The sequence below is a fragment of the Carassius auratus genome, chromosome 38 (assembly GCF_003368295.1).
Source record: "Carassius auratus strain Wakin chromosome 38, ASM336829v1, whole genome shotgun sequence".
Classification (NCBI taxonomy): domain Eukaryota; kingdom Metazoa; phylum Chordata; class Actinopteri; order Cypriniformes; family Cyprinidae; genus Carassius; species Carassius auratus.
In genome coordinates, this window is record NC_039280.1 from 670201 (window position 1) to 697309 (window position 27109).

Genomic DNA, 27109 nt, shown 5'->3' on the forward strand with positions numbered 1-27109 from the left:
TTTAAAAGAAATTTTACACTATTTTTTGATACATTAAATGCAGCCTTGGTGAGCAGAAGATACTTCTTTTTGAAACCACAAAATCTAAAAAAAAAAAAAAAAATTGTGAAATATTTTTTTCTTAACCGCAGTTTTCCTTCTCCTAAATACATATACACCTTTTACACCCTTTGAAACACATTGTAACAGCCTCTGATATAGAAATGGAATAGTTTGAGGCTTTAACACGAGTGTCGAGGTTTTATATATTTAAGCAGGATGCCAGATCATCAGTCATAAACACTAAGCAACTCCTCGTAGAGTTAACTTTGAAATATTAACACTAGGAAAGTAACACACTATCAAGGGATGTCTAGCACGCAGGGCTCGAATGTATGATGTTATATCTACTGTAAACTTGTAATTGTTGGATGATGGATGTGTAGTCCCTGCTTTACTGCTTCTGTAGAGGCTTTTCAGAGGCAATACAGTTCAGATACTCGCTGCTAAAACACGCCGTTCTCTGGTGGATAAATTAGTGACTCCAGAATAGTGTACTCAGTCCTGCAGTAACTGCTTTATATCTCATGGACATGGAGGCCTCCTGTGGCTCTTTGAAAGGCTCATGCACTCATTACTCATTCACACGCTTTGAGATCTAAGGGGGTTCGCAGTATAAATTGAGATGTAGTGAGAAATCGGATTCTGATCTTCCCAACAGAGATATCTTAAATAATTAATCTGAATAATTTAATTCCTGTCTCTTTCTGCTTCTCCTCTGTCTCGTTCTTTCTTCATTAGATATCATTTCCTGGTGTTCAACGCCTCGCTGCTGTATCTGCAGTCTGTCAGACAGTTCATGAGGCCTGGACAGAGACGGCTCCTGGTTTCTTCTCTCACGAAGGTCCTCGAGGCTCTAGAGGAGGTTCAGGATCCTGATCACACATGGAGAGCTGAGCTGATGCTGTAGGTGGCTTCACCTTTGATGTTAAATGACTGTTTTATGCACACGATGTGAGTGAATATCAAGAAACCAGTCAAGAAGTCCATAATTTGGTACAGAGTCATAGAAAGGAAAAATGCAATCATAGCATACATAAAGAAAATAAAGCATGTTTAGATTTTTTTTTTTTTTTTTTGATGATCTCAAATCTTCTCCTCTCAAATTCTCCTTTCTGTTTATGCAAATCAAGTATTTCCATGTATTTCGATTATACAGCTTTAACATAAACAAATAAACTCAGTCATACATAAATGAAACTTTTTAACTAAATAAATTCAATTGTTTTCACAATGACCCGATTTGTATGAAAGTTTTGTTAACACTTTACTTAAAGCCTTTATGTATATTGCATTATAAAATGGTTACTACAGGCTGAGGCTATAATGCATTATAATTAACTATAATTTAAAATGCATAGTGTAACAATTAATTTATAATTAATTAACTGTGGTAACAGTTATTCATGAGATTGTACAAAGCAACACAATTGTAAGGTGCAACACGAGGCATAATTCATGCATTAATGCACGATACATAAAGGCTTTAAGTAAAGTGTTACCAAAGTTTCTTTTCTGTCACTTTTCTTTCTCAGAATTGCAAGCTTATATCTCACAATCCTGAGGATACAAGAATTGTGCTTTATAATGTTAGAATTTCAGGATATAGAATTGTGAGATAAGAAGTCGAAATTATCTTTTCATTTTGTTATTCAGTGGCAGAAATGGTTTTAGATGTATGCTGATTCTAAGCAATTTCAATAAATGCATTTTGAAAAACGAATTATGCAAAAAGCTAATAATAAATTTTGCAATTAAATCTGACCAGTTGCATTTATGCATGACTGACAAATATCCATCCATCCATCCATCCATCTTCTTCCGCTTAACCCGGGGCCGGGTCGCAGGGGCAGAAGTCTATGCAAGGATGCCCAGACTTCCCTCTCCCTAGACACTTTCTCCAGCTCTTCTGGGGGGATACCGAGGCGTTCCCAGGCCAGACGAGAGACATAATCTCTCCAGCGTGTCCTCGGTCTTTCCCGGGGCCTCCTCCCTATGGGATGTGCCCGAAACACCTTCCCAGGAAGGCGTCCAGGAGGCATCCGGAACAGATGCCCGAGCCACCTCAGCTGGCTCCTCTCGATGTGGAGGAGCACCAGCTCTACTCTGAGCTCCTCCCGGGAGCGCCCTAAGGGAGCGTCCAGCCACCCTGCGGAGAAAGCTCATTTCGGCCGCCTGTATCCGGGATCTTGTCCTTTCGGTCATGACCCACAGCTCATGACCATAGGTGAGAGTAGGAATGTAGATTGACCGGTAAATCGAAAGCTTGCAGCTCAGCTCCTTCTTCACCACAACAGACAGGTACATCGACCGCATCACTGCAGAAGCTGCACCTATCCACCTGTCAGTCTTCTGCTCCATCCTTCCCTCACTCGTAAACAAGACCCCAAGATACTTGAACTCCTCCACTTGAGGCAGGAGCTCTCCACCAAGCTGAAGGGGAAATGCCACCTTTTTCTAGCTGAGAACCATGGCCTCGGAAGGTCCTGGCCTGATGAAGCCAACATGACAACATCATCTGCAAAAAGCAGAGACGGAATCACGTGGTCCCCAAACCAGACACCCTCTGGCCCCTGGCTGCGCCTAGTAATCCTGTCCATAAAAATAATGAACAGGACTGGTGATAAAGGGCAGCCCTGCCAGAGTCCAACATGCACCGGGAACAAGTCTGACTTACAGCTGTCAATGCGAACGAAGCTCCTGCTCCGGTCATACAGGGACCGGACAGCCCTTAACAGAGGGCGCCGTACCTCCACAGGAGGCGTCTAGGGACACGGTCGAATGCCTTCTCCAGATCCACAAAACACATGTGTACTTGTTGGGCAAACTCCCATGAACCCTCCAGCACCCTGGTGAGGGTATAAAGCTGGTCCAGCGTTCCACGACCGGGACAAAAACCGCATTGTTCCTCCTAAATCCAAGGTTCGACTATCGGCCAAATTCTCCTCTCCAGTACCCTGGCATAGACTTTACCAGGAAGGCTGAGGAGTGTGATTCCTCTGTAGTTGGAACACACCCTCCGGTCCTCTTTCTTGAAAAGAGGGACCACTACCCTGGTTTGCCATTCCAGAGGCACTGTCCCAGACCGCCACGCGATGCTGCAGAGATGTGTCAGCCAAGACAGCCCCACAACATTCAGGGACTTGAGGTACTCAGGGCAGATCTCATCCACCCCTGGTGCCTTGCCAACAAGAAGCTTCTTAACTACCTCAGTGACTTCAGCTTGGGTGATGGACAAGTCCATCTCTGAGCCCTCAGCCTCTGCTTCCTCCACGGAAGGCATGCTGGTGGGTTTGAGGAGATCCTCGAAATATTCCTTCCACCGTTCAACGATATCCCCAGTTGAGGTAAACAGTTGCCCACCTCTACTGTAAACAGTGTTGGCAGGACACTGCTTCCCCTTTCTGAGGCGCCGTATGTTTTTCCAGAATCTCTTCGAGGCCAACCGATAGTCTTTCTCCATGGCCTCACTAAACTCCTCCCAGACCCGAGTTTTTGCCACACAACCACCCGAGCTGCAGCCCGCTTGGCCTGCCAGTACCCATCAGCTGCCTCAGGAGTCCTGCAAGCCAGCCAGGCCTGGTAGGACTCCTTCTTCAGCTTGACAGCATCACTTACTTCCGGTGTCCACCACCAGGTTCGGGGATTCCCACCTCGACAGGCACCAGAGACATTACGGCCACAGCTCCAAGTTCCTGCAATTTCTTTACCCTAGTGTCCAAGACATACTGCCGGAGGTCAGAGGAACAGCCACAAAGTCAATCATTGACCTCCTGCCTAGGGTGTCCTGGTGCAACGTGTACTGATGGACACCCTTATGCTTGAACATTGTGTTTGTTATGGACAAACTGTGACTTGCACAGAAGTCCAATAACAGAACACCACTCGGGTTCAGATCAGGGGGGCCATTTCTCCCAATCACACCCCTCCAGGTATCACTGTCGCTGCCCACGTGAGCGTTGATGAACACCAGTAGAACGACGGAGTCCCTGGTTGGAGCACTTTCCAGCACCCCTCCCAGAGACCCCAGAAAAGGCCCGTAAGCACAAATGACAGTGAAAGACCTATTTCCGACCCGCAGGCGCAGGGAAGCTGTGCGTGGAGGTGAGCCCAACCTCGGTACCAAGTCGGTACCTCTCAACCTCCCGCACAAGCTCAGGTGACATTCCACGTCCCTAAGGCCAGTTTCCGTGTCCAGTGATCAGGTCGTCGGGGCCCCTGCCTTCGAACGCTGCCTGATCCACATTGCACCAGCCCCTTATGATTCCTCCCGCAGATGGTGGGTCCACGGGAGGTCGGCCCCACGTTGCTTTTTCGGGCTGAGCCTGGCCCATGAGGGGAGGCAATTTCAGTATTTTGTATACATTTTGGTTGTTTTAGTTTTACTTAAAAATTTTGATTTTATTCTGATTTAAATTCAGGATTCAGGAGGAACAGTGTGGTTTTCGTCCTGGTCGTGGAACACTGGACCAGCTCTATACCCTTTCCAGGGTGCTGGAGGGTTCATGGGAGTTTGCCCAACCAGTCCACATGTGTTTTGTGGATTTGGAGAAGGCATTCGACCGTGTCCCTCACGACATTCTGTGGAGGGTGCTCTGGGAGTATGGGGTCGGCGGCCCCCTGCTTAGGGCTGTTCGGTCCCTATACGACCGGAGCAAGAGCTTGGTTCGCATTGCCGGCAGTAAGTCAGACCTGTTCCCGGTGCATGTTGGATTCCGGCAGGGCTGCCCTTTGTCACCGGTTCTGTTCATAATTTTTATGGACAGAATTTCTAGGCGCACCCAAGGACCAGAGAGTGTCCGGTTTGGGGACCATGCGATTTTGCAGATGATGTTGTCGTGTTGGCCTCCTCAGACCAGGACCTTCAGCGTGCACTGGGACGGTTTGCAGCCGAATGTGTAGCGTTTGGGATGAGAATCAGCACCTCCAAGTCCGAGGCCATGGTTCTCAGTCAGAAAAGGTTGGATTGCCCACTTCAGGTTGGTGGAGAGTTCCTGCCTCAAGTGGAGGAGTTCAGGTATCTTGGGGTCTTGTTCACGAGTGAGGGAAGGATGGAACGTGAGATTGACAGACGGATCGGTGCAGCTTCTGCAGTAATGCGGTCGCTGTACCGTCTGTCGTGGTGAAGAAAGAGCTGAGCTGTAAGGCAAAGCTCTCGATTTACCGGTCAATCTACCTTCCTACTCTCACCTATGGTCATGAGCTGTGGGTCATGACCGAAAGGACAAGATCCCGGATACAGGCGGCCGAAATTAGCTTTGTCCGCAGGGTGGCTGGGCGCTTCCTTAGAGATAGGGTGAGAAGCTCGGTCACTCGGGAGGAGCTCAGAGTAGAGCCGTTGCCCCTCCACATCGAGAGGAGCCAGCTGAGGTGGCTCGGGCATCCATTTCGGATGCCTCCTGGACGCCTTCCCAGGGAGGTGTTCCAGGCACGTCTCACCGGGAGGAGGCCCCGGGGAAGACCATGGACACGCTGGAGGGACTATGTCTCCCGGCTGGCCTGGGAATGCCTCGGGGTCCCCCCGGAAGAGCTGGAAGAAGTGGCTAGGGAGAGGGAAGTCTGGGCGTCTCTGCTTAGACTGTTGCCCCCGCGACCCGGCCCCGGATAAGCGGAAGATAATGGATGGATGGATGGATTTAGATTTTAAAAAGAAAAAAAAATGGGTTATGGTTAACTAAAACGTTTTCCTGATGCATAGTTCATATGAGATTGATATATAAGTGTATTATATGATACGATAGGAAATACAATCAGTGGTACAAAGTTAAGAAACTCAATAATCAGGACAAATCCGCAGCCTTTAGATGCTTTTTTGATGCCACTGTGACCTTTGAAGCGCTGAATTGATGTCACAGATCTCCAGTGATCCTGATCCTGCAGCTCACAGATACACTTCACCTTCAGTTCAATCAGGGTTCAGTCTGTTTTACACCACTTATACTGAGAAAATTGTTTAAAGATGGATTTTAAAGGTCATAATAAATATTTGCGGTGTAATCAAACTCCTTCATGGTTGTTTTATTGTTGTAGGCATGTAATCCTGGAGCACAAAAGAAACTCATCCCTAATAAAATTTGAAAGAGGCTTGTCACTGATCTCAAATTGAATCTGGCTCTTTGCCTCGACTCTGCAGTCAGTTGAAGAGGTTGCATTGGAAATTCAAATGCATGCTGTAAAACACTGGAGTGAAGGCTCATAATTCATGTTGTTTTCGTCTGGTGTTTCTATTCAGACACCTTGTTGAATGTCTTCTCGATGCTGGGAAGCAGAAGGAAGCAGCTGCTTTGGCCAAAGTCACCTATGATTTTATACAGGCACATAAACCAGAGCTTTATCCCCGGCTTTTCTCAATACAGGTAAATCTTTCTCTTTTGTGTTGTGTTATTCTCTCATTCTCTCCCGCTCTTTTTCAACAAAATATGTTTGTTGTTGTTTTTGTTGTTGTTGAAGTTATAGTTATGTTACCTATTGTAACTATATCCTCCTGAGACCCAGCTATGGAGTTTTTGTCTCTGTAGTGGACATTATGCTTTTTGCTGAATTTCTCTGAGACCTCACGTCCCAGTTTGAAGCCTGGATGTACTGTTCAGGGCTTTTCAGAGATACCAATTGTTTGGAAATTTCTCCATGAACACTCCCTCTACTCTGTCTTTAAATATGTGAATCCTGGTGTCCTCTACAGAGGAAATAGCATAACATATGAATAAAATACAATTTTTCAGAAATGTAATTTTTCCCTTCATTTTTTTTCTTATGCTCTAAACAATGTAATGAAATAAAAATAATAAAAAAACTAAATTCACAAAGCTTTTTTTCTGGTTCTCAGGAGGATATAACTATAACTATGTTAACTTTTATAGTATATTATAAAAATTATAGTAATAATATAGTAATGTTTCCCCCACAGGTTCGACACAACCTCATGGATGTCTCTGAAATGCTGAAAGATGGAAACTCTAAGTTGCTCGTGATGTACAAGATCCAGAAGCTTAAACAGTAAGGAAGATATTTCTCACATTAACAGTGCTTTTATCACTTGTGTTCAAATACAGCTGCATTTTGTCGCTGTACCTTTATTTGAGCCAATATTGTCATCACATCTTAACTTCTCCAGTGAAAACAACACATTTTGTGCAGCCTACGCTGTAAATAAACTGTAATCTCTTGTTCCATCAAGCCCTGTTTAAAGCTGCAGTGTGTTAGTAGTGAAAACCAGCTGAATAGAAAAAAATTATGATTGTTTCCAAACATGTTTCTTTAAAAAAGACTCGCCCAGTGTTTGGTCAAATGGTTGTCCTGTTCACATGCAGATTGCTCAAACAAACAGATCAGTGATTCGAAAGTGCTTTCACACATACAGTCATATCTAGAAAACTGCCTTTTTTCCCAATGTTTTATTTTATTTTGTTAACATAAAATAAAAAGTTTAAAAATATGTTACACAGGGTAAAAACTGCATTGCTGAGAGAAAGTTAAAGAGAAACTGAACTTCAGCACAAATCCAAATGTTTTGTGTACTTGATGTGAATTGCATTATATGCTGTAAATTGCTTGTAATTAAAGTCAAAGCATATCCGGGTTAGAAATTGTTTTAAATTCATGTCAATTTATGCATTTCTTAGAAACTGAACCCATGACTTGTCATTTCTAGCACCATGCTGTACTGTCTGAGCTACAGGATCTGAAATCAGCGAGACTAAGTGTGTGTGTTTGCATGTTCTTCACAGTGCGGTTGATGTTGCTGAAGTCAAGAGAGATGATGGAGCTACACTGAAGGAGATTTTCCTGCTGCTGAAGCACTCATCAGAGCCCAAAGCGTCTGACCTCCAGGCCTCCAGTCCTCCACCGGACATCCACAGATCCAGTGCTCCACCCAACATCATCTGTGAGTCCAGCGGATCCAGTCCTCCACCCTTCACCCAGAGCTTCAGTGCTCCACCCAGCATCCTCCACTCGAGTCCATCCTCCTCCTGCAGCTCCAGTGTTTGTCTGGACCACAACTCTCCCATCCCACTGACCGACAGGTGCGTCCAACACTGCAGCACTTCAGCACCCCAAGAACTTGTGCTTCCTTTGGTGAATCATTTCCTTTTAAAACAGGAAGATTTAAAAGACCCTTCCTGTTTTATAACAGGACTTTTATTATGTTTGGTTTATGGCTCACTTGAAAGATTGAGCATACGAGCAAAGCATGATTTGATACTAGATATTGCTTAAAATGTATTTATTTATTTTGTCAATAATGATGTCAATAATATTTTTGGTCCTGCAAAAAAAAAAGAATGTTTTAAATGCAAAAGACTTTTCAGTTTTTATGAAAAAAGTCTCTTCTGCTCATCGAGGCGGCATTAATTTGATCAGGCATGCACAAAAAAAAACAGTGAAATATTATTAGATTGTAAAATATATGATGCAGCATTGCAAATTCTTAAAGTGGTTCTCTATCATGTGACAAAAAGTTTAGGAAGTTTTGCTGCATCACAATCTGACTCTTCCCACTCTCTCAAACACAGAACATTATTCCTGTTCATCATCCTTTCTGTCAGAGTATGCACACACCTAAGCTCATGATAAACTTATGATCTTTTGTAGCCACAAAGCCAGTAGGAAGTGATTTAAGATATTTGTGTAATCATTATAACCCTCATGGTTTCAGGGTTGAGCTTCTGCTGGATCTGGCTTTCCTCTCTCTGCAATTACAGCAACATCAAACTGCATCCGACTGTCTGAAGGAGCTCCGAGCCACAGATGTCACCGTGAGACTCCGTGTTTCCTCACAAAGTGCTTCTTTCCTTTCTTGTGTTGTGTTGTTGTTTGTGTGACTCAGAGGTCTGGTGGTGTTTTCCTGAAGGTGGGTCAGCGTATAATGATGGAGTGTGTGCAGTGTGAGCTGGAGCTGAACAAACACAGAGAGGGAATGCAGAATTACTCCAGATCCAGTGTGGAGGTGCTGATCCTGTTATATTATATAGAGCATACTCTAAATATAGTAAAACCATATGCATATACAAACCATATATATAAATGCATGTTTAAAAGACTTAATTCAATATAAATTGAATATATTTGTTAATATCTTATGTAGTTGTGCTTCTCAATGAAATTATATGTTAAATTATTAGTTTTTATTTTCTCAATGATTTTTTAAAATGTATTTATATATATATATATATCTAAAACAAGACTATTTAAATAGTCATTTGATAAAGAAATATAATATGGAATAATCTATAAAATTATAATAGAATAAAGTAAAGAAATAGTTACTTAGGTTTTTAGAAACACCATTTCTGTGTAGTTTTAATTAATTTTAGTTTTTATTAATCGTAGTACTTTAACTTATTTATTTCACTTCTAATTCACTTTCACTTCATCATATATTTATATATTTTTTCAGCTTTTTTTCAATTACCAAAAACTATTTTTAATGGTGTATCCGAGCACAATAAATTAACTTCATGATTCAATTATTTTATTAATTAAATGTAATCAAATAATATAATAATATAATATAATAATAATATAGGCCAGGGCCCGGTTCCCCGATAACGCTCACTCTTAGCGCTCTAAGAAGATCTCGAAAGATATATCTTACCAAAATTGATTATGTTCCTAAGTGTGTTCCCCGAAGTGGTATGGCGTTATTTCCCTGTCAAACGTCCAGAGCGCATAATTGTATCGCAAAAGTACATTAATATAATGCGCGAGCGTGAATCTCTCTGCTCGCGCGCGGAACATAATGTGCGGGGCGCGAATCTCTCTGCTCGCCCGCGGAACATAATGTGTGGAGCGCGAATCTCTCTGCTCGCCCGCGGAACATAATGTGTGGAGCGCGAATCTCTCTGCTCGTCCGCGGAACATAATGTGTGGAGCGCGAATCTCTCTGCTCGCGCGCGGAACATAATGTGTGGAGCGCGAATCTCTCTGCTCGCCCGCGGAACATAATGTGCGGGGCGCGAATCTCTCTGCTCGCCCGCGGAACATAATGTGTGGAGCGCGAATCTCTCTGCTCGCCCGCGGAACATAATGTGTGGAGCGCGAATCTCTCTGCTCGCCCGCGGAACATAATGTGTGGAGCGCGAATCTCTCTGCTCGCCCGCGGAACATAATGTGTGGGGCGCGAATCTCTCTGCTCGCCCGCGGAACATAATGTGTGGAGCGCGAATCTCTCTGCTCGCCCGCGGAACATAATGTGTGGAGCGCGAATCTCTGCTCGCCCGCGGAACATAATGTGTGGAGCGCGAATCTCTCTGCTCGCCCGCGGAACATAATGTGTGGAGCGCGAATCTCTCTGCTCGCCCGCGGAACATAATGTGCGGGGCGCGAATCTCTCTGCTCGCCCGCGGAACATAATGTGCGGGGCGCGAATCTCTCTGCTCGCCCGCGGAACATAATGTGCGGGGCGCGAATCTCTCTGCTCGCCCGCGGAACATAATGTGCGGGGCGCGAATCTCTCTGCTCGCCCGCGGAACATAATGTGTGGAGCGCGAATCTCTCTGCTCGCCCGCGGAACATAATGTGCGGAGCGCGAATCTCTCTGCTCGCCCGCGGAACATAATGTGCGGAGCGCGAATCTCTCTGCTCGCCCGCGGAACATAATGTGCGGGGCGCGAATCTCTCTGCTCGGACGCGGAATATAATGTGCGGGGCGCGAATCTCTCTGCTCGGACGCGGAATATAATGTGCGGGGCGCGAAGCTCTCTGCTCGTCCGCGGAACATAATGTGCGGGGCGCGAATCTCTCTGCTCGGACGCGGAATATAATGTGCGGGGCGCGAAGCTCTCTGCTCGTCCGCGGAACATAATGTGCGGGGCGCGAATCTCTCTGCTCGCGCGCGGAATATAATGTACGGCATCTGGGCTCGCTCAGAGAGTATGCCTGCACATAAAAGGTGTTCAGTGCAATCGCGAATCTCTCCTCTTCGCTTAAAGTAAGTGTATATGTGCTTAGACTGCGTCCAGTGCGTTCGCGCATGGCCAAGTACTCTTCTCTTCAATTTATTTCTCTTTGCTCTTGGCATAAACGCTTTCAAAACAGCAACAACCAATCAGAAATAGGCTTCAACGACTGACCACTGAAAACGCAACATCGTACATGGAATATTATTGGTTATTGGCGAACATATTTTATTATCAGTTTTAAAATGTCCATAACATAAAATCATTGTTGTCATACCATAGTTTGACTTGTACTGCGCTGCGCTGATTTCTAAAGACTGCTGTACAGTAGGCCTAGTGTTTGGAGCTCAAACAACGCTAAGAGAGAGCTTACGAATGGTGCAGGGCCCGGTTCCCCAAAACAATCTTATCGCTAAGTAGTTCTTAACTTATTCCTTAACCTCTCTCTTAACCTTAGGGCACGATTTCCGACACGTTCTTACGCTAAGTATATCTTCTGTAAGTCACACTTTCGTAAGGTTGGTCTGGACCATTCGTAAGCTCTCTCTTAGCGTTGTTTGAGCTCAAGACTCTGTACAGCAGTTTTCAGAAACCAGCGCAGCGCGGTACAAGTCAAACTATGGTATGTTGACAATATTGTGGCACAACAATGATTTTATGTTATGGACATTTTAAAACTAATAATAAAATATGTTTGCAATGGATACAGGTCTATTTATGAAGATGACTTTATGTGGTATCAGAACTAATATGGTGGTAATTAGCCTAGGCTTCTTCGTAATGTAATTAAAGTGAATTGGCAATCACTTTTGATAATTAAAATCTGGCAAAAAAATTGGCTCTAAATGGCTAAGATCTATAAATGGGTAAGCATTGTGGTGTCCAGTAAGCGACTAACTATGGCAGCGATTCAACGTGTCCTTGTATTGAATCAAAGACAGAGCCGGACACGGAGCCATTTAGTCCATGTCAATTTTTTTATTCGGCAAAACTTAAGCCCTTTTGACATTTTGCCTCCCAAGACAACTCATAATGGAGCTGCTGGACCTGCTCAGACCTACGCTTGCCAGGCAAACGCAGGATTTTGCTTTAAGCCCTGAAGTCCAGCTGCTTGCAGCGCTAGGTTTTTTGCTTCATCGAGGTCGTGGCAGAGGGCTACGGCTTGATCAAGACCTCGGTGATGGAGGTGTGTCCACACTGTCACCAACGCCCTTCTGCACCATGCCGGGATTACATCCTGGTGGATGGCACATTCATCCCTATCACCAATCCATCAATGATTGATCAGGCGTAGGCTACTTATCGCGAAAGGGAGATGCGGCCATAAACGTTCAGGTTAGCTATAGTGGACCACAGGGGTGTGATATCTGACCTGGTGATGGCAAGGTCCAGCAAAACTTCAAGTTCCTCTGATGAGAGGCTTGGTGCCCTTTTTTTACGTTGCTTCCCCAGCATATTCTGTATCAACTCTCTCTCTCTGTTCATTGTAGATAGGTTGCTTTTTTATTGAAAACATAAACCAATTGCAATTAATACCGCATTAAACAGAAGTAACTGCAGCTGCTTGCCAATCGATTCTGATTGTAAAGTACCTTACCATTAATATAAAAGTGTATTACATAATTTTTATAAGTCGTTAAACCCATGTCAAGAAGCGGCACAAGTGGCACAACGGGATAAGGAGGGTGGATGATTAGCGAGGGATACCCGGTTCATCTAACCGTCACACAGAGTCGGCGTCAGAGCAGATCTACTGGAGGGGCATTGCATCATCGCCGAGGGGGCACTGTCGTTTGATAAATATTTTTTGACGCATTGGCAACATCATAGCAAGGAAATCCAGACCTAAATCTGAAAGACCTATATAGAATGACAATGAACGATTTAGACTTGGGTTTTTATCTAGAAGTAGAACAGAAGACAGCGCTGAAATTTGCTGTTTTGCTGACCGGATACGGCAAGAGTCAGTTAGCTTCAATGATCTATATAGAATGACATTCCCTAGAATGTTAGCTCCAATGATCTATCTATATAGAATGTCATTATATAATTAATTTTTTTATTTTCACCTGTCTTGATTCCTAATACAGTCCCTGACAAAAGTCTTGTCGCTTGTGTACAAATTGACCTGAAGTGCCACTGAAATATATTTCTAATCAAGATTTTTTTTTTTTTACAAGAAATGGCTCATTTTAATCCCAACAGCTTTTGTAATTATGTTTCAGTGCAAAACGAATTTCTTGGTAAAGCCCATTGAGTCAATTTTTGCAAAGACGTAAGTGTTGTCGCCTTGTCATATGAGCTTTCCCTTTGACTAATAGTGGATCAATTAGGTCCCAGGTGTGTATAAAAACAACCCCAGTACACTAGACCTTCACATCAACTGCAACTAGACCTCTCCAAACATGCCTAAGATTCACCCTGAGACTAAAGTTTTGATTATCAAGAGGCTGAAGACCAGATCCACTGCTGATGTGGCAGACACCTTTAATGTGTCTCAGTGTCAAGTACAGAGGATAAAAAAACATTTGAAGACACTGGAGACGTTTTTGACAAGCCCAGGTCAGGCAGACCCCGCAAGACAACTGCTCGAGAGGACCATTTGTTGGCTTGAAAATCCAAGGCCAGCCCATTTTCCACTGCAGCAGAGCTCCACAAGACCTGGTCACCTGAAGTCCCTATGTCAAACAGAACAGTTTGTCGGATTCTGTCTCGAAATGGCCTCCATGGTTGAATCAGTGCCCAGAAGCCAGCACTAAACAAAAGACAATTGAAAAACCGTGGCATTTGCCAAGGCCCACAGCCTGCTAAAAGGATGGACGCTGGAAAAATGTGGATTTTTCAGATGAATCTTCTGTTGAATTACACCACAGTCGCCGCAAATATTGCAGGAGACCTACTGGAGCCCTCATGGATCCGAGATTCACCAAGAAAACAGTGAAGTTTGGTGGCGGAAAAATCATGGTCTGGGGTTACGTCCAGTATGGGGGTGTGCGAGAGATCTGCAGGGTGGAAGGCAACATCAACAGTCTAAAATACCAAGAAATCTTAGCTACCTCTTATATTCCCAACCATAAAAGAGGCCAAATTCTGCAGCAGGATGGTGCTACATCGCATACTTCCATCTCCACATCAAAGTTCCTCAAGGCGGAGAAGACCAAGATGCTCCAGGATTGGCCAGCCCAGTCACCAGACATGAACATCATTGAGCATATGTGGGGTAGGATGAAAGAGTAAGCATGGAAGACGAAACCAAAGAATATTGATGAACTCTGGGAGGCATGCAAGACTGCTTTCTTTGCTATTCCTGATGACTTCATCAATAAATTGTATGAATCCTTACCAAACTGCATGGATGCAGTCTTTCAAGCTCATGGAAGTCATACAAAATATTACATTTAGATCTCACAGCACCACTACTTAATTTGCTGACATATTTTTGTATTTGCAGTAAATTTGTTAAATTTCTGTAAAGGCGACAAAAATTTTGTCTTGCCAAAATTGGACCTTTCTGTCTTGATTAAATGATAAATCTTTTTTCAGTGAAACTAATTTATTTCAGCGCATTAAACATAATTTGGGAGGGTTTTAGCTTTTCATATAAGCTATTTCTAACACCAATTGATTAATTAAAAGTCAGGTTAATAGCAGGTGTTTCTACAAAATAGATAAGTGACAAGACTTTTGTCAGGGACTGTACACAACAGATGACGATTGTTAGAATACGATTCCATATAAGGTTAGTATAGCCCAGTTCAGCACTTTGGGAATGGACAGCGATTCAAGTAGCACGTAGCCTATTCTCGCGTTCTACGAGTTCAGTAGCCTACATTTTTTGGAAACGCACGAGGAATTGCGGCTAACGTTTATAACCTTGCACGTATGAGTGCTTTTAAGAGCTAAGATAGGCTAGGCTACATCGTTATCGGGAAACCCGGCCCAGAACAGATAGCCTAAACAACAGAAAAAGACAGAAAATAATAATATAAATATAATATAGGCTAAATATAAAAAAAAACATAAAATATGCCTACAATAAATAGCTATGTATTTTTTTTTTACTTAAATAATTAACAAATTACGACGACAAAAATAAAACACTGAATCAGTTTGAAGCTTTGAAAAATCGGCAAAAAAAAATGTCCCCATCAGACAAAGTTTTTTCGTAAAGATGTTTCTGAAAACTTAAGGCTTTTTTCTTCATAAAACGAGTTGGACATCATCACACAAATGTCTGCGTATGGACCAGTTAAATCAGAAGACTAAAATTCGCCTGCAGAGAATAAGGATGTCACAACAATAATGAGCCACTCACACAAGGTATAAGGTTTAACTGATTTTTTTAGTTTTTGATTTGCGTAAAATGCAAATTTTGTAGAACTTGAGAAATAGATAAAGATAAAATAAAATACAGAAAATACAAAGTGTGCTTCAACAAATAAAATAATTTCTTTAAACACCGTTTTTTCTTCGGGTTTCAAGGACTTTAAATACTCTAAAGGACTCATTTTCTAAACAAAATAAATAAAGGACAAAAATAAATGTATATTCTGCTATTACTTCATGCTAATACTTGTTTTTAACCTGGTTACACACCTCCCAGCAGTTTATGCACGCACCAATCAGACATAAGCCTATATATCTTTACAGACAGCCAAGTATAAAACACAAATGCAGTTAGAACCCACAAACATTCATCAACAATTCACCTGCTTAGTAGGCCTTATGAAAGCCAGGGCTGGCTTCAGTAAGTGAACTGAACAAACGAGTTACCCTAAGAAGAGTTGCGGGCGACGAGTGTTGCTACTGAACCGTCTAAACTGTGTCCTTCCATTCGCTTGTGCATTTGCTAGCATTCGCAGAAGGGCCAGTTTGGCTTTCATAGACCATGGTGGTCTTGGCCGGAGTATCTAAGTCTGCTGATTGACGAGGCTGCGGAGGTCTAAACCATTTTCATAGACCCATTTTTTTTTTTTTTTAATTAGCTGCTAACGACTTTCTATAATATAGACGGACAAACTGTTCTTCGACTTGAAATGGATTTTGCGCACGCGACCAATAAGCATTCACCATGATGAACAACCCAAATTATGCATTTTCCCCATTCTTTTTATTTTATTTAATTTAAGTTAAAGTTTGAACATTTAAAATAAAAATGTTATGGCCTGTAGGAGGGGCATAAATGACAGGCGCGGGGGGGGGGATATACTATCAGTAGTATATTCTACTGATAACTTAAACTATGTTAAAATAAATGTTACTGTAATAATTTGAGGAATGTTTTATTTGCATAGAACGTGTTGTCTTTCTTAACGCTGTATTGCACCTTCGCGTGAAGTGGAAAATCGATTCATGAGCAATCGATGCCAACTAATTCAGCACCTTCACTCGGGACAGCGCTCTTGTGATGTCAGATGTAAGAGGCAGCGTGCTAAGAAGCTTCCTAAGGGACACTTCGGGGAACACACTTAGGAACATATTCAACTTTGGTAAGATATATCTTTCAAGGTCTTCTTAGCGCGCTAAGAGTGAGCGTTATCGGGAAACCGGGCCTTGACCAACCTTACGAAGTGTGACTTACAGAAGATATACTTAGTGTACGAACGTGTCAGGAATCGTGCCATAAGGTGAAGAGAGAGGTTAAGGAATAGGTTAAGAACTACTTTGTGATAAGAATGTTTTGGGGAACCAGGCCATAATCATTTTCAATTTGTTTAACTTGATTTACTAAAGTTAATAAAAAAACTGTAATACAAATTAATAAAAAAAATCTATACAGACATATAAAAAAATGGTTCTAGCTCAAAATAAAAGGGAAATATAGAAATAAAAATTATGCAAACTATTATTCAAGGCTGTGATAGATAGTACTGGCTGTCCTCAAGTATTCATAAATATCAAATTAGATATTATTATAAATCAAATCCGAAGCCAAAGTGAGCTGATAATCTTAAATGATGGATAATTCTAGTGTTTAAGTGACTGTTTACCAAAAGGCCAGCAGTGCTGAGAGCTCTTCCAGAAGAAGATGTGCTTCACAATGTCTAAGAGAGTGTCAGAAGTGTTGAGTGCAGGTCTTGTTTCTCGCAGCTGTGGTTGAGTGTAATCGCTCGTTTGGATGCGCTGCTGCAGACGTCACTGAAGGAAGCAGACGCTCGGGTCACTCAAGCGGTGTGTGTGTGTCAGTGGAACACATGTCTGCCTCTTCTCCAACACAACCTCCACAAGAGAGTCCAGAAACCCCTGCTCACCCTCGCTCGAGCGCTGGAGCACACACACAGGTCTGAGACATGCTCCCTTCACTCCAGCGCGTTTAGCACACTTGATACTGATTACTCTGGGAATATGAGCTCAGTTTTACAAAATTAGTCACGTGCACTAAACTCTACATCTTCTGCCGTGAAATGTTTTTTTGTGAGGAAGACACTTAAACATAAGTGTAAATATAATCACTGATTATCTGCCCCTCGCTACTAAACCTTCTACTAAAGGACTACTTTTGTGTTGCATGTGAGAAGTAAAGTTTTTTTGCTTCTGACAAACCATTTGTATATTCCTTTATTATTTTGATATTATTTATTATGGAAGCCCTTTTTTTCCACTAAATAATAATAATGAAAAATAATAAAATGTAAATGTGACTCTTTATCTCACAATTGGATGATATAAAGATTTAAAAAAAGCAAAAAATAATAAAAAAAAACTAAACAAAAATAAAGGCAGAATCACTGCCTTTTTTATGTTTTTTATTTATTCTTTTTTACTTTTTTTAAATGTTCTCATATTTGAAGTCATTGTGTTGTTTCCCTGTTCATCACTGTGAAGCTGCTTTGAATCTATATTAGATGTGGCTTGATTTAAAGTGGAGGTTGTTTAAACTGTGTTTGTGCACAGTTTGCTGCTGGATGTGTTGTGTCAGGTTCACACTGAGCTCGCTGTGATAGACGAGGAGGATGAGAAGCTGGAATCTGCCATGAAGCATCTTCAGAAAGCCCTTGAGCTGGATCCTCTGTCCCAGCACCTGTCCTCCTCCTTACAGCTCCTCCAGCTGCGCTCCTCTGTCCACAGCGCTCCCACACGAGCGGAGGAGCGCGCCGCTAAACTCATCCAGCAGGTGATGAGCGGCTCTCCTGCACACACAGACAGCTGACTGCTGAGGGCCCTTCACATCAGACAGACGCAGTGAGAAACTAAACATGTGTTTCTCAAACTATTTTTAAAATGCAGCACTATATGGTTGAAAACACTGGCTGGAGCCGTCTGTCTGATGCAGGTGTACAAAGACTAAAAATAAAACTTAACAGAGACGAAACAAAAGACTGTGTCCTGTATGAACAGCCCTTTCAGCAGCTCCCTGAAACAAAGCCTCATTAGCTCTGCATTCTCAGACATGACTGATGTAGATTATGCAAGCAACGCTGCATTCGACTTTGGACAAAATTGGAGGTGCGCAACTATTCAAAAGTATTCAAAAACTATTCAAAAGAATCAGTAAAAATATGTATTTTATTTAAATAACAGATTATGTATTTTTTTATCGAAATACATGCACGCCCGTTGAGCAGAAGAGACTTATTTTTTAACCCCAGATGTTGTATTTTGCTCCTGAAGTCGTCACATTGGATGTGTTAACACACTGTTGAGATGATCCCGAGTCTAGGCTCAGTATCAGAGCGCTGGTGTTCTGTGAGTACTGTACTGATCTTGTGATGTGATCTAAACAGGCTAAAGAGGCTTTGAGAAAGCGACGGCCGCTGCTGGTTAGTGCTGGAGTCGCTCTGGCACCCGATGCTTTCCAAACCGTCCTGGATGCTGACAGTGAAGTCAAAGGTTTCTGCATATTTTAATCTCACTTGTAGGACTTTATACTAAAACTGTCTTGATTACCACTACGACAGTATGATCAGTTTTCTTTCTATAGGTCATAATTGTACAGTAATTGTTAAAACCCATCGCTGCATCAACACTGAAATGTAGAACAGATTTAATAGTGTTTGATCTGTGCAGCTCTCAAACATCATTAGAAATCATTATAAAGTTAAGTCTTTTGCAAACATTATACTTTAAATTTTTGCGCTTGCATACATCTTACATAGGATGATTTGCACAATGATTTGGTTTTCTATCTTGCATGTGTTTGCACGATGAATAATTAATGTTTGCTTCATTCTTATATATATTTGACCTTCTAAAGTCATCTTTTTTCACCAGTGATTATTAGTAAGAGTGTTTGTCAGGCAGAGCATGAACAGCTTAGTTGTTTGGTGTATTAATAGAGCAGTATATTTCATTGACTATAACTGTATGATGGTAATATAATGTAGTTGTGGTTATGTGAAGTTAGTCATACTGTGATCAGGACTGAGCTGATTGTGTTTCTCAGATTATGGAGCTGGAGATCGTCTGGAGCTGCTCGCTGCTAAAGCCCAGCATCACAGCAGCTGTGTGCAGAAGGTCAAAGGTCATCTGGACGGACTTGACAAGAGCTCAGATGACAAAGAAAGGTGTGTGTTTTTATGCTTTATGATGCACATTTACAAGACGCTTTATTTAAAAAAAAAATTGAATAATGTTCACTAAGGCTGCATTTATTTGATTAAAAATACAGTAACATTTTTGTGACAATATTACAACTATATCTGTTTTCTGTTTGAATATCGGTTAACATTATACAATTTATATTCTGTTTATAATTTATTGCTGTGAGGTGCAATTGAATAATTGAAAGTACAAAAGAACAGAATTTATAAAAATAGAAACTATACATTTTGTAACAATATAAATGTCACTTTTGATCAATTTAAGTATTAATTATTTTTTATTCTACTTAGACTTCATTACAGTTTCCACTAAACTATTGTGCAGCACAACTGTTTTCAACATTGGTAATAATCAGAAATATTATCAGGATATTAGAATGATCATGAGAAAATTCAGCTTTGCATCACAGGACTAAATTACATATTAAAATATATTTACAAGGAAAACTGTTCTTTTGAATTTTAACTTTTGAACTTTATTTTTATCAAATAAATGCAGTTTTGATCAGCAGAAGAGACTTCTTTCAAAAACAGTATACAGTCTTATTATTGAGTTTATTTCACAGTGTTAACCTTATGTATGCATGATGAAATCACTCTGACAAATCAACATAGTTCTTATTTCTAAAAACTGTGCTCATATTTACTAACTCCCAAAAGCCATGTGTACTGTGTTCATTAAAATAAAGCAGGCTCTGAGTTCCCTCCATCAGCTTCACCCTCGAGTTCATCATCAGACATCTCTCAAGGCCAGGAACATACGGCCACCAGGACTTCATTATGATGGAAATAACTTTATTCTTTTCTATTTCCTTCCACAAAGAAGGAACATGTGAATAAACCAGTAAAGCTGAAGAAGGCATTCGTTATTTACTGTATTACTGTGTGACTGAGCCGAAGACGTCGAGGGAGCTGCGGATCGAAGTGTTCATTCTGTGATGTTTGTGTCTCTGTCAGGGTGAGATTATGGGCTTCGCTGGTCAAGACCGCCCGGAAACAGGAGGTTTTTGACGTGTGCCGGGCGGCCTGTCGCTTCTGTCTGCTGTATGATGACGGACGATGGAAAAACACCAGTAAGTGAGTCCCACGAGAGCCAGGGATAATGCAATGATTCAGAACTGATGTGTGTAATATTAAAATCATTCCAGGTTCCAGTGTTCAGACGCACTGTAGGGACTGTAAGCCGTTCTTTAGGTGATTTCCCTGAAGACTGAGACGCATGTTTGAGCGTCTCGAACACACTCTGGTTTGACAAGATCATTATTTGTGCAGTTTGGTTTGGTGACATACACTGAAAAAAACACCTTGGAGAAACATGTTTCACGATGAAATTGCAAGTAAATTATTAGAAACTTTTTATCTGACACTTCTGACTTTTTCTCAAAATTCTGAGAAAGAATAAATCACAGATGCAGGATATAAACTCAGAACAAAGAGACAGAAAATCAATTCTTGGGAATTGCCGAAATACTGCCATATTTCCACCGTGAAGGTTTGTGGGATGAGTTTTTCCGACTGAATCCTGTGTGATTACAGATGAACCCAAGAACAGAGCGAGTCTAGATCAGAGGAACCAGACCGAGCTCAACACACAGAGAGATCTGCTGCGTCTGCTCGCTGAGGTCCACTTCATCAACGCTGAGGTACAAACACAGTCTTTATCATCAAACACAGAGTCAATGATGCTTGGTTTAGTTCACCTAATCACCAGTGATCCCAGTGCAACAAACTGTGCTGTACTGAGGTTAAGGTTAGGCTTTGGGTTAGTATTCATGCATGCAATCATCTCTGGTTTACACTTCAGTAGTTCAGAGGAAACATCCTGTGTCAATTATACAATCATGATGACCGCTTCAGAGGTTATAATACAGATCTCATTATCATAATGCACATTAGATGTTGTTATGTTATGTTATGTAAGAAAGTGAGTTTTTAGCTATATGCCTGTCATGGTAGAGCAACAGTTTGAAGAGAATTGTCTTGTGACTATTAAAGTTAGTTAAGGCTAATTATATTGAAGAAAAAAAAAAATATATATATACATATATACATATATATATATATATATATATATATATATATATATATATATATATATATATATATATATATATTAGTTTAGGATTTCTCAAATTCAGCATTTACGGGAATGTTAAGCAAAAGAAAAAGTTGCTAGTGAAATTCTCAAATAATTACAAAGGAAGTGCATGTAACACATTGAATTAAACTTGAAATGTTAAAGTAAAAAAAAAGGTAGAAAGTATGAAATTTTTTTTCTTCTAGTCTTATATTTACCACTTTGAAGAAACAAAAATTACAGTGTATGATACAAAACTAATAATATCATCATGCATTTCTCAGCTGATTGTTCACAGTGTGTTGACAAATATTTTTAAATATGCAAATGAGACATTTCGATTAAATATGCACTAATTTGCATATATTTCCAGAAAAGCAATCTAAAAATTGTATAAAACCAGATTGCAAATTTTCGTCTGAATTTGTTGTTATATTAGAGATAACGTTTTTTCTTTTTTCAGAGGAGACAATTTTCTCCATGTTTTTACGAATAAAATGTTAAATATAAATCAATCTGAATGATATATGAACAATGAAAACCTTCAGTATAAAGATAGATATTAAGAATAAAACAGTAGATGTGCATGTAAGTGCATGTGAAGTGGGGAAATAAAACCTCATAACCTTTAAAGATATAGATTGGAATTAAAATCTACAAATGCAATAAAATAAAAACTTAAATGTGCATAGAATTATTATTATTATATCGAATGCTTGCTTACCACTAATATGAAGGAAAACATGTCACTCGGGTAAAATAGATGAAAATCTCAAAACAAGTGCATGAAAAACATGTAGTATCTCGCCTGAAACTGGCTCTACATTTCTTGTATGTAATGTCAACATTTCTGAATGTCAGCAGACTTCAGCATGTTTCTGTAACGCCTGCGTCAGACCTCCAGGATCACGAGTGTGTGATGATGATGATGATGATGATGATGATGTGTTCAGAGACGCGTCTGCTTTGAGCTGTGGAGAGAGATTTGGGCACGAAGCATTGAGAAGCGATGACCTTGACAAACACAGAGCAGTGTCTCTTTGATCTCACAGAACATGTTTCCTCTCTTTTCGGAGGATAGATTTTTCTAAAGACGTGCTTTTAATTTGATGCACGTGTCGTCGGGGGAAGACTTTCACTGTTCTTCAGCGGAGGAATGATCTTCACAAGCCTCCAGAACATCTCACATCTTCTGAGGAGCCTTGATTTCTGCACATTATTTCTTATGTGCCTGTATGCATCTGTTGTTAAAGACTTCTAGAGACTTCTAGATGCATAGCACAACATTTCTAAAGTAAAAACAATAACAATGGCATCCCATAAAGCACAGTATCATGTCGTCTAGGTAACCATCCTTAAACTCCGCTCTGAGGGGGTGGAGCTAAACGGCTCTGCTGTAGCACCTGATGAGAAACAGACACGCCCACCTGAAGACCACACCCCCTGGACCCTGTACAGGTGAGTTTCATCACAGTTACACATATGGTTTTAAGTTTAGACTCATTTTACTCATGTGACTTGCTAATGTGAGTTGCATCTTTGGCTCTGTATTACGCACATTCATGTCCCAGACTGATAGAGTGTGTTGAATGTTGAGCGTGTAATATGATGTGGACCTGAACAGACGAGATAATCACAGAGAGCCGCTCTATTCCACATCCCAGCATGCATCTAATGACTTTCTCATATTATAAGCCGCATGAAACAATAATCTTGACTCTCTGTGCGTCACCAACACATGCTGCTTTAATACAGTCGGCCGTCTGAATGAATCAGATCCAGCTTTATTATGATTGTGCAGAGCATACAGAGTCAGTAAGTTTCAGCAGCGCATTTAAAGAAATATTACAGTGCAAGTGCATAAAAGTAAAGAAAAGAATCTTAAAATCCATCTTAAACATCAATATATTAGTCAAAGTATATATTTAAATAGTAAAATAATGCGGAATAGTTAAATAGTAAAATCAAGTCTTTAGATTAAGGTTGAGTGGATCCTGCTCTGCATCAGATGATTTTTTTTTTTTTTTTACAAAAGTGTTGAATTATTTACTGACCTGAGCAAATATGTGCCAAATTACTATGCATTTATACTATTTTTAAAACTTGATTGCAAATTCAAAAGATGTTAAATATGCAACAAATATTTGCTATAAACTGTGATTTGGTTAGTACAAATGATATGTAAATTAATATAAATTAATTGTTTTAGAGCAATATAAATGTAATGTATTGTATGCATAATAATATTTTAGGTAGTTTTTAATTGTTATTTAAATATATACTTCAAATATTTGTATTATTATTTTGTGTTATGTTTTTTATTATTTTATTTAATTGTTTTATAATTCTATAATTCAATTTTTAATTTCTGTAATCGTATACATTTATTGGTGGTGTTTAAGTTGGTCCTCTCTACCACTAATAAATCAAATGCTAATAAAATAATAATTGTATTACTGTATCAACAGATTTGCTTTAAAGTTGCTGTGGATAAAAGCGTCTGCTAAATGTTTAATGTAAATGTAAAACTGCCGTTATCCATCATTGGTTGTCTGTTTTGTCTCTCCTCAGTGATTGGATCACAGGTTTATCGGCTTACGCCACTGGTGGTTTCCTGCGAGGGGCGGAGCTAGGGGCGGAGCTGCGTGAGGATTGGCTGGTGGTTAATGCAGCTGTATATCTGTGGAACTACAACAGCTGGCTGCTGTCCAGCGGAGGACATCGTCTCCTTCTGCCCACCTTCAGACGTCTGCTGGAGCTCCTCAGACAGACAGGGCATGCTGGGTAACAGATGCAGCTAGCTCACTTTAGTAGTCAGTCCTAGTGCTAATAGTGACTGCTGCTGACACCTATGGGACACTGTAGATGGCCACACGTCACATCCTTTAACTATTAAACATGAGTGTGTGTGTGTGTGTGTGTGTGTGTGTGTGTGTGTGTGTGTGTGTGTGTGTGTGTTTTTATTGTATTTATTTTTTTCTGTATTTCACAATTTTATAATATGATAATTTTATATAATTACTTTAATTATTCTATGATATATAACTATTCTATGTATTATTTAATGTTATATAATTATTATATTATTTTTTTAATTATTTTAATAGGGGATTTAATATATTATTGTATTACTTTATTTGTTAACATTCATTTTACATTGTGCTCCAAATATGAATTATTACTCAAATCATGTCTTTTTGAAAAGAGCTTTTTATTTTATTTTATTTTATAGTTTTGTATATTATTATTATTAAATTATTATCTTTAATTATTCTATAAATATATACCTATTCTATATATTATTTAATTATTATTGATTATTATATTATAATTTTATAATTGAGTACTTTTAAATGTTATTTTAGTGTAGTTATATTATTTAGATTATTTTATTTTATTAATATTTAATAATTTTACATTATTTGTTTAGTTTACTATTTGAATATTTTATTTATGTTCTATTAGCAATGTTAATATGATACATTATTATTTAATTGTTTTAAATTATATATATATATATATATATATATATATATATATATATATTTTAATAATGAAAATATTTGAATATTTTAATCTGTGATCACATGTATGTGTTGTGTGCTGTGTTGTGTTCAGGGAGCTGGTTCTTGTGGCGATGCTCTGTGACGCTGTGGCTCAGGGACTCATCCAGCCGTGGTGTGGAGCATCTGTTCGTGTCGATCAGGAATCACAGGACGCTGGGAAGGAAGCTGAGAAGACGCTTCCAGCCGAGAAGACAAAGAAAGTGCGAGGGAAGACTGTGGAGAAATCCGTCTCGACCATCGGCCCTCAGCTGGACGCAGCTGCCATGCAGGACGTCAAGAAAGCTTTAGAGGTGAGCGACTGTCTCTCAGTAAACACAAACACTGCTTATCCACACACACACACACCTGGGAACGACACCTGTGCAGAGCATTGTGGGAGATCTCAGACCGTAATTAGGCTGTGTAAATAAACTGATGAGGGGCTCAGAGGGTGCTCTGGAGTAATCGTTAAACCCTAAATGCATCGTTAGAAGAAAGATTTATGTGTTCACCTGCAGGACATACAGCAGATTACACCTTTAACTCGATTCAAGCGAAATGTGATTGTAATGTAAGGATTTGATTGTGCTTTATTGTACACTTTATGACTTCATTTTTTTATTTTTTTATTAATTTATGATTGAAATAATTACAAAGGCCAGAAAAAAATTGTCAATGACTTGCTGAAGTGCACGAAAACCAGCTGTGTACTGGACCCAGAAATAACGTCTCTATCTCTCTCTCTTTCTCTCTCTACTGTATATAAAGTGTATTATATTATTATGTGGAGTATAATATAATATAATATAATATAATATAATATAATATAATATAATATAATATAATATAATATAATATAATATAATATAATATAATATAATATAATATTTATTATATCCTAGTTGTCTGTCTGGAACGCAGCATTAGGTTAACATCAATAAACGATTGTGAAGAGTGAAGAGTCATTCTATAAGGGGAGATTTCAGCACTTGACAAACGGACAGCGACTCCTGAGGAGCACTTAAAGCACAGCTATATATATATATATATATATTAGGGCCGGGACTTTAACGCATTAATTGAGATTAATTAATTACACAAAAAATAACGCGTTAACTAAGATTAATTAATTACAGAAAAAAATCCCGCATTTTTAATAACTTATTTTTGCACCGTGGAACGTTTCTCACTGGATGAGTTTCGGCGGACCGATTATACTGGAGCACCAAGTAGCGTTCGCACATCACTGCCAAGGGGCAAGGAACTCGACCGGAAGTTGAAGTCGGGTGGGGGCTGCCATCTTTTAGCAGAACTTCACTTGCGTTAGCATTCCCATTGACTCCCATTCATTTTGGCGTCACTTTGACAGCGAATAACTTTACATCTGAGGCGTTTAAAGACTCCGTTTGTCCATTATTTATTTCTAAAGATACACGACAATGTATAAAGGGCTCCATTACCTTCTATGTTACATTATGGCCCCGTAGAAACAGTTTTTGTAAAAAATAGGCTAATGATTGCATCATAACCACTCGTCTCTCTGTCGCATTACCGTACTTACAGGAGGAAAAGCTCGCAGGCAATTAACTTAATATGGCGTACTGGCGTTACATTTTAAAATACTATACAAAATAATTAATCAGAATACTTACTCCTGCTCACTCACGCCAAAGAACTCCCCGCTCAAGCTCGCCGTCTCTGCAAGATTAACGATGGCAGTTTGCACGCACAGCTACTAGAAGATTTACATCTGTCAGACAGGTTGCTGACGTCGTCAAGCTTCGTTTGAGTCTGCGCGTCAGAAACGGAAGTGCTAAAAAACGCTAAAAATGGGCTTCACTTGTCTCAATTGAGTTCCAATGGGGTCGCTGTGTCCATTTCTTTTACTGTCTATGATCACTGCAGCACATCGAGCCTCAAGTATCACCTCAACGCAAAACATATAGCAGCTAGCGTGGACTTTACACTTCATGTTGAACTATGTATTATTTTGTTGGTGCAACAGTTTAT

The 27109-nt window shown here is 40.2% G+C and overlaps 1 protein-coding gene across 1 annotated transcript in view; it reads left to right on the forward strand.

Moving 5' to 3' along the window:
* The window catches only part of cfap46 (cilia and flagella associated protein 46), a 77127-nt gene that overhangs the window by 6405 nt on the left and 43613 nt on the right, over nucleotides 1-27109 (forward strand). The window contains exons 5-19 of the mRNA XM_026223354.1: nucleotides 781-945; nucleotides 6272-6395; nucleotides 6947-7035; nucleotides 7767-8063; nucleotides 8696-8795; nucleotides 8891-8986; nucleotides 17028-17218; nucleotides 17832-18051; nucleotides 18662-18767; nucleotides 19321-19441; nucleotides 20435-20550; nucleotides 21014-21120; nucleotides 22900-23012; nucleotides 24126-24338; nucleotides 25173-25410. Of these exons, the coding sequence (XP_026079139.1) occupies nucleotides 781-945; nucleotides 6272-6395; nucleotides 6947-7035; nucleotides 7767-8063; nucleotides 8696-8795; nucleotides 8891-8986; nucleotides 17028-17218; nucleotides 17832-18051; nucleotides 18662-18767; nucleotides 19321-19441; nucleotides 20435-20550; nucleotides 21014-21120; nucleotides 22900-23012; nucleotides 24126-24338; nucleotides 25173-25410 (2296 nt within the window). The remainder of the gene's footprint in view (nucleotides 1-780; nucleotides 946-6271; nucleotides 6396-6946; nucleotides 7036-7766; nucleotides 8064-8695; nucleotides 8796-8890; nucleotides 8987-17027; nucleotides 17219-17831; nucleotides 18052-18661; nucleotides 18768-19320; nucleotides 19442-20434; nucleotides 20551-21013; nucleotides 21121-22899; nucleotides 23013-24125; nucleotides 24339-25172; nucleotides 25411-27109) is intronic.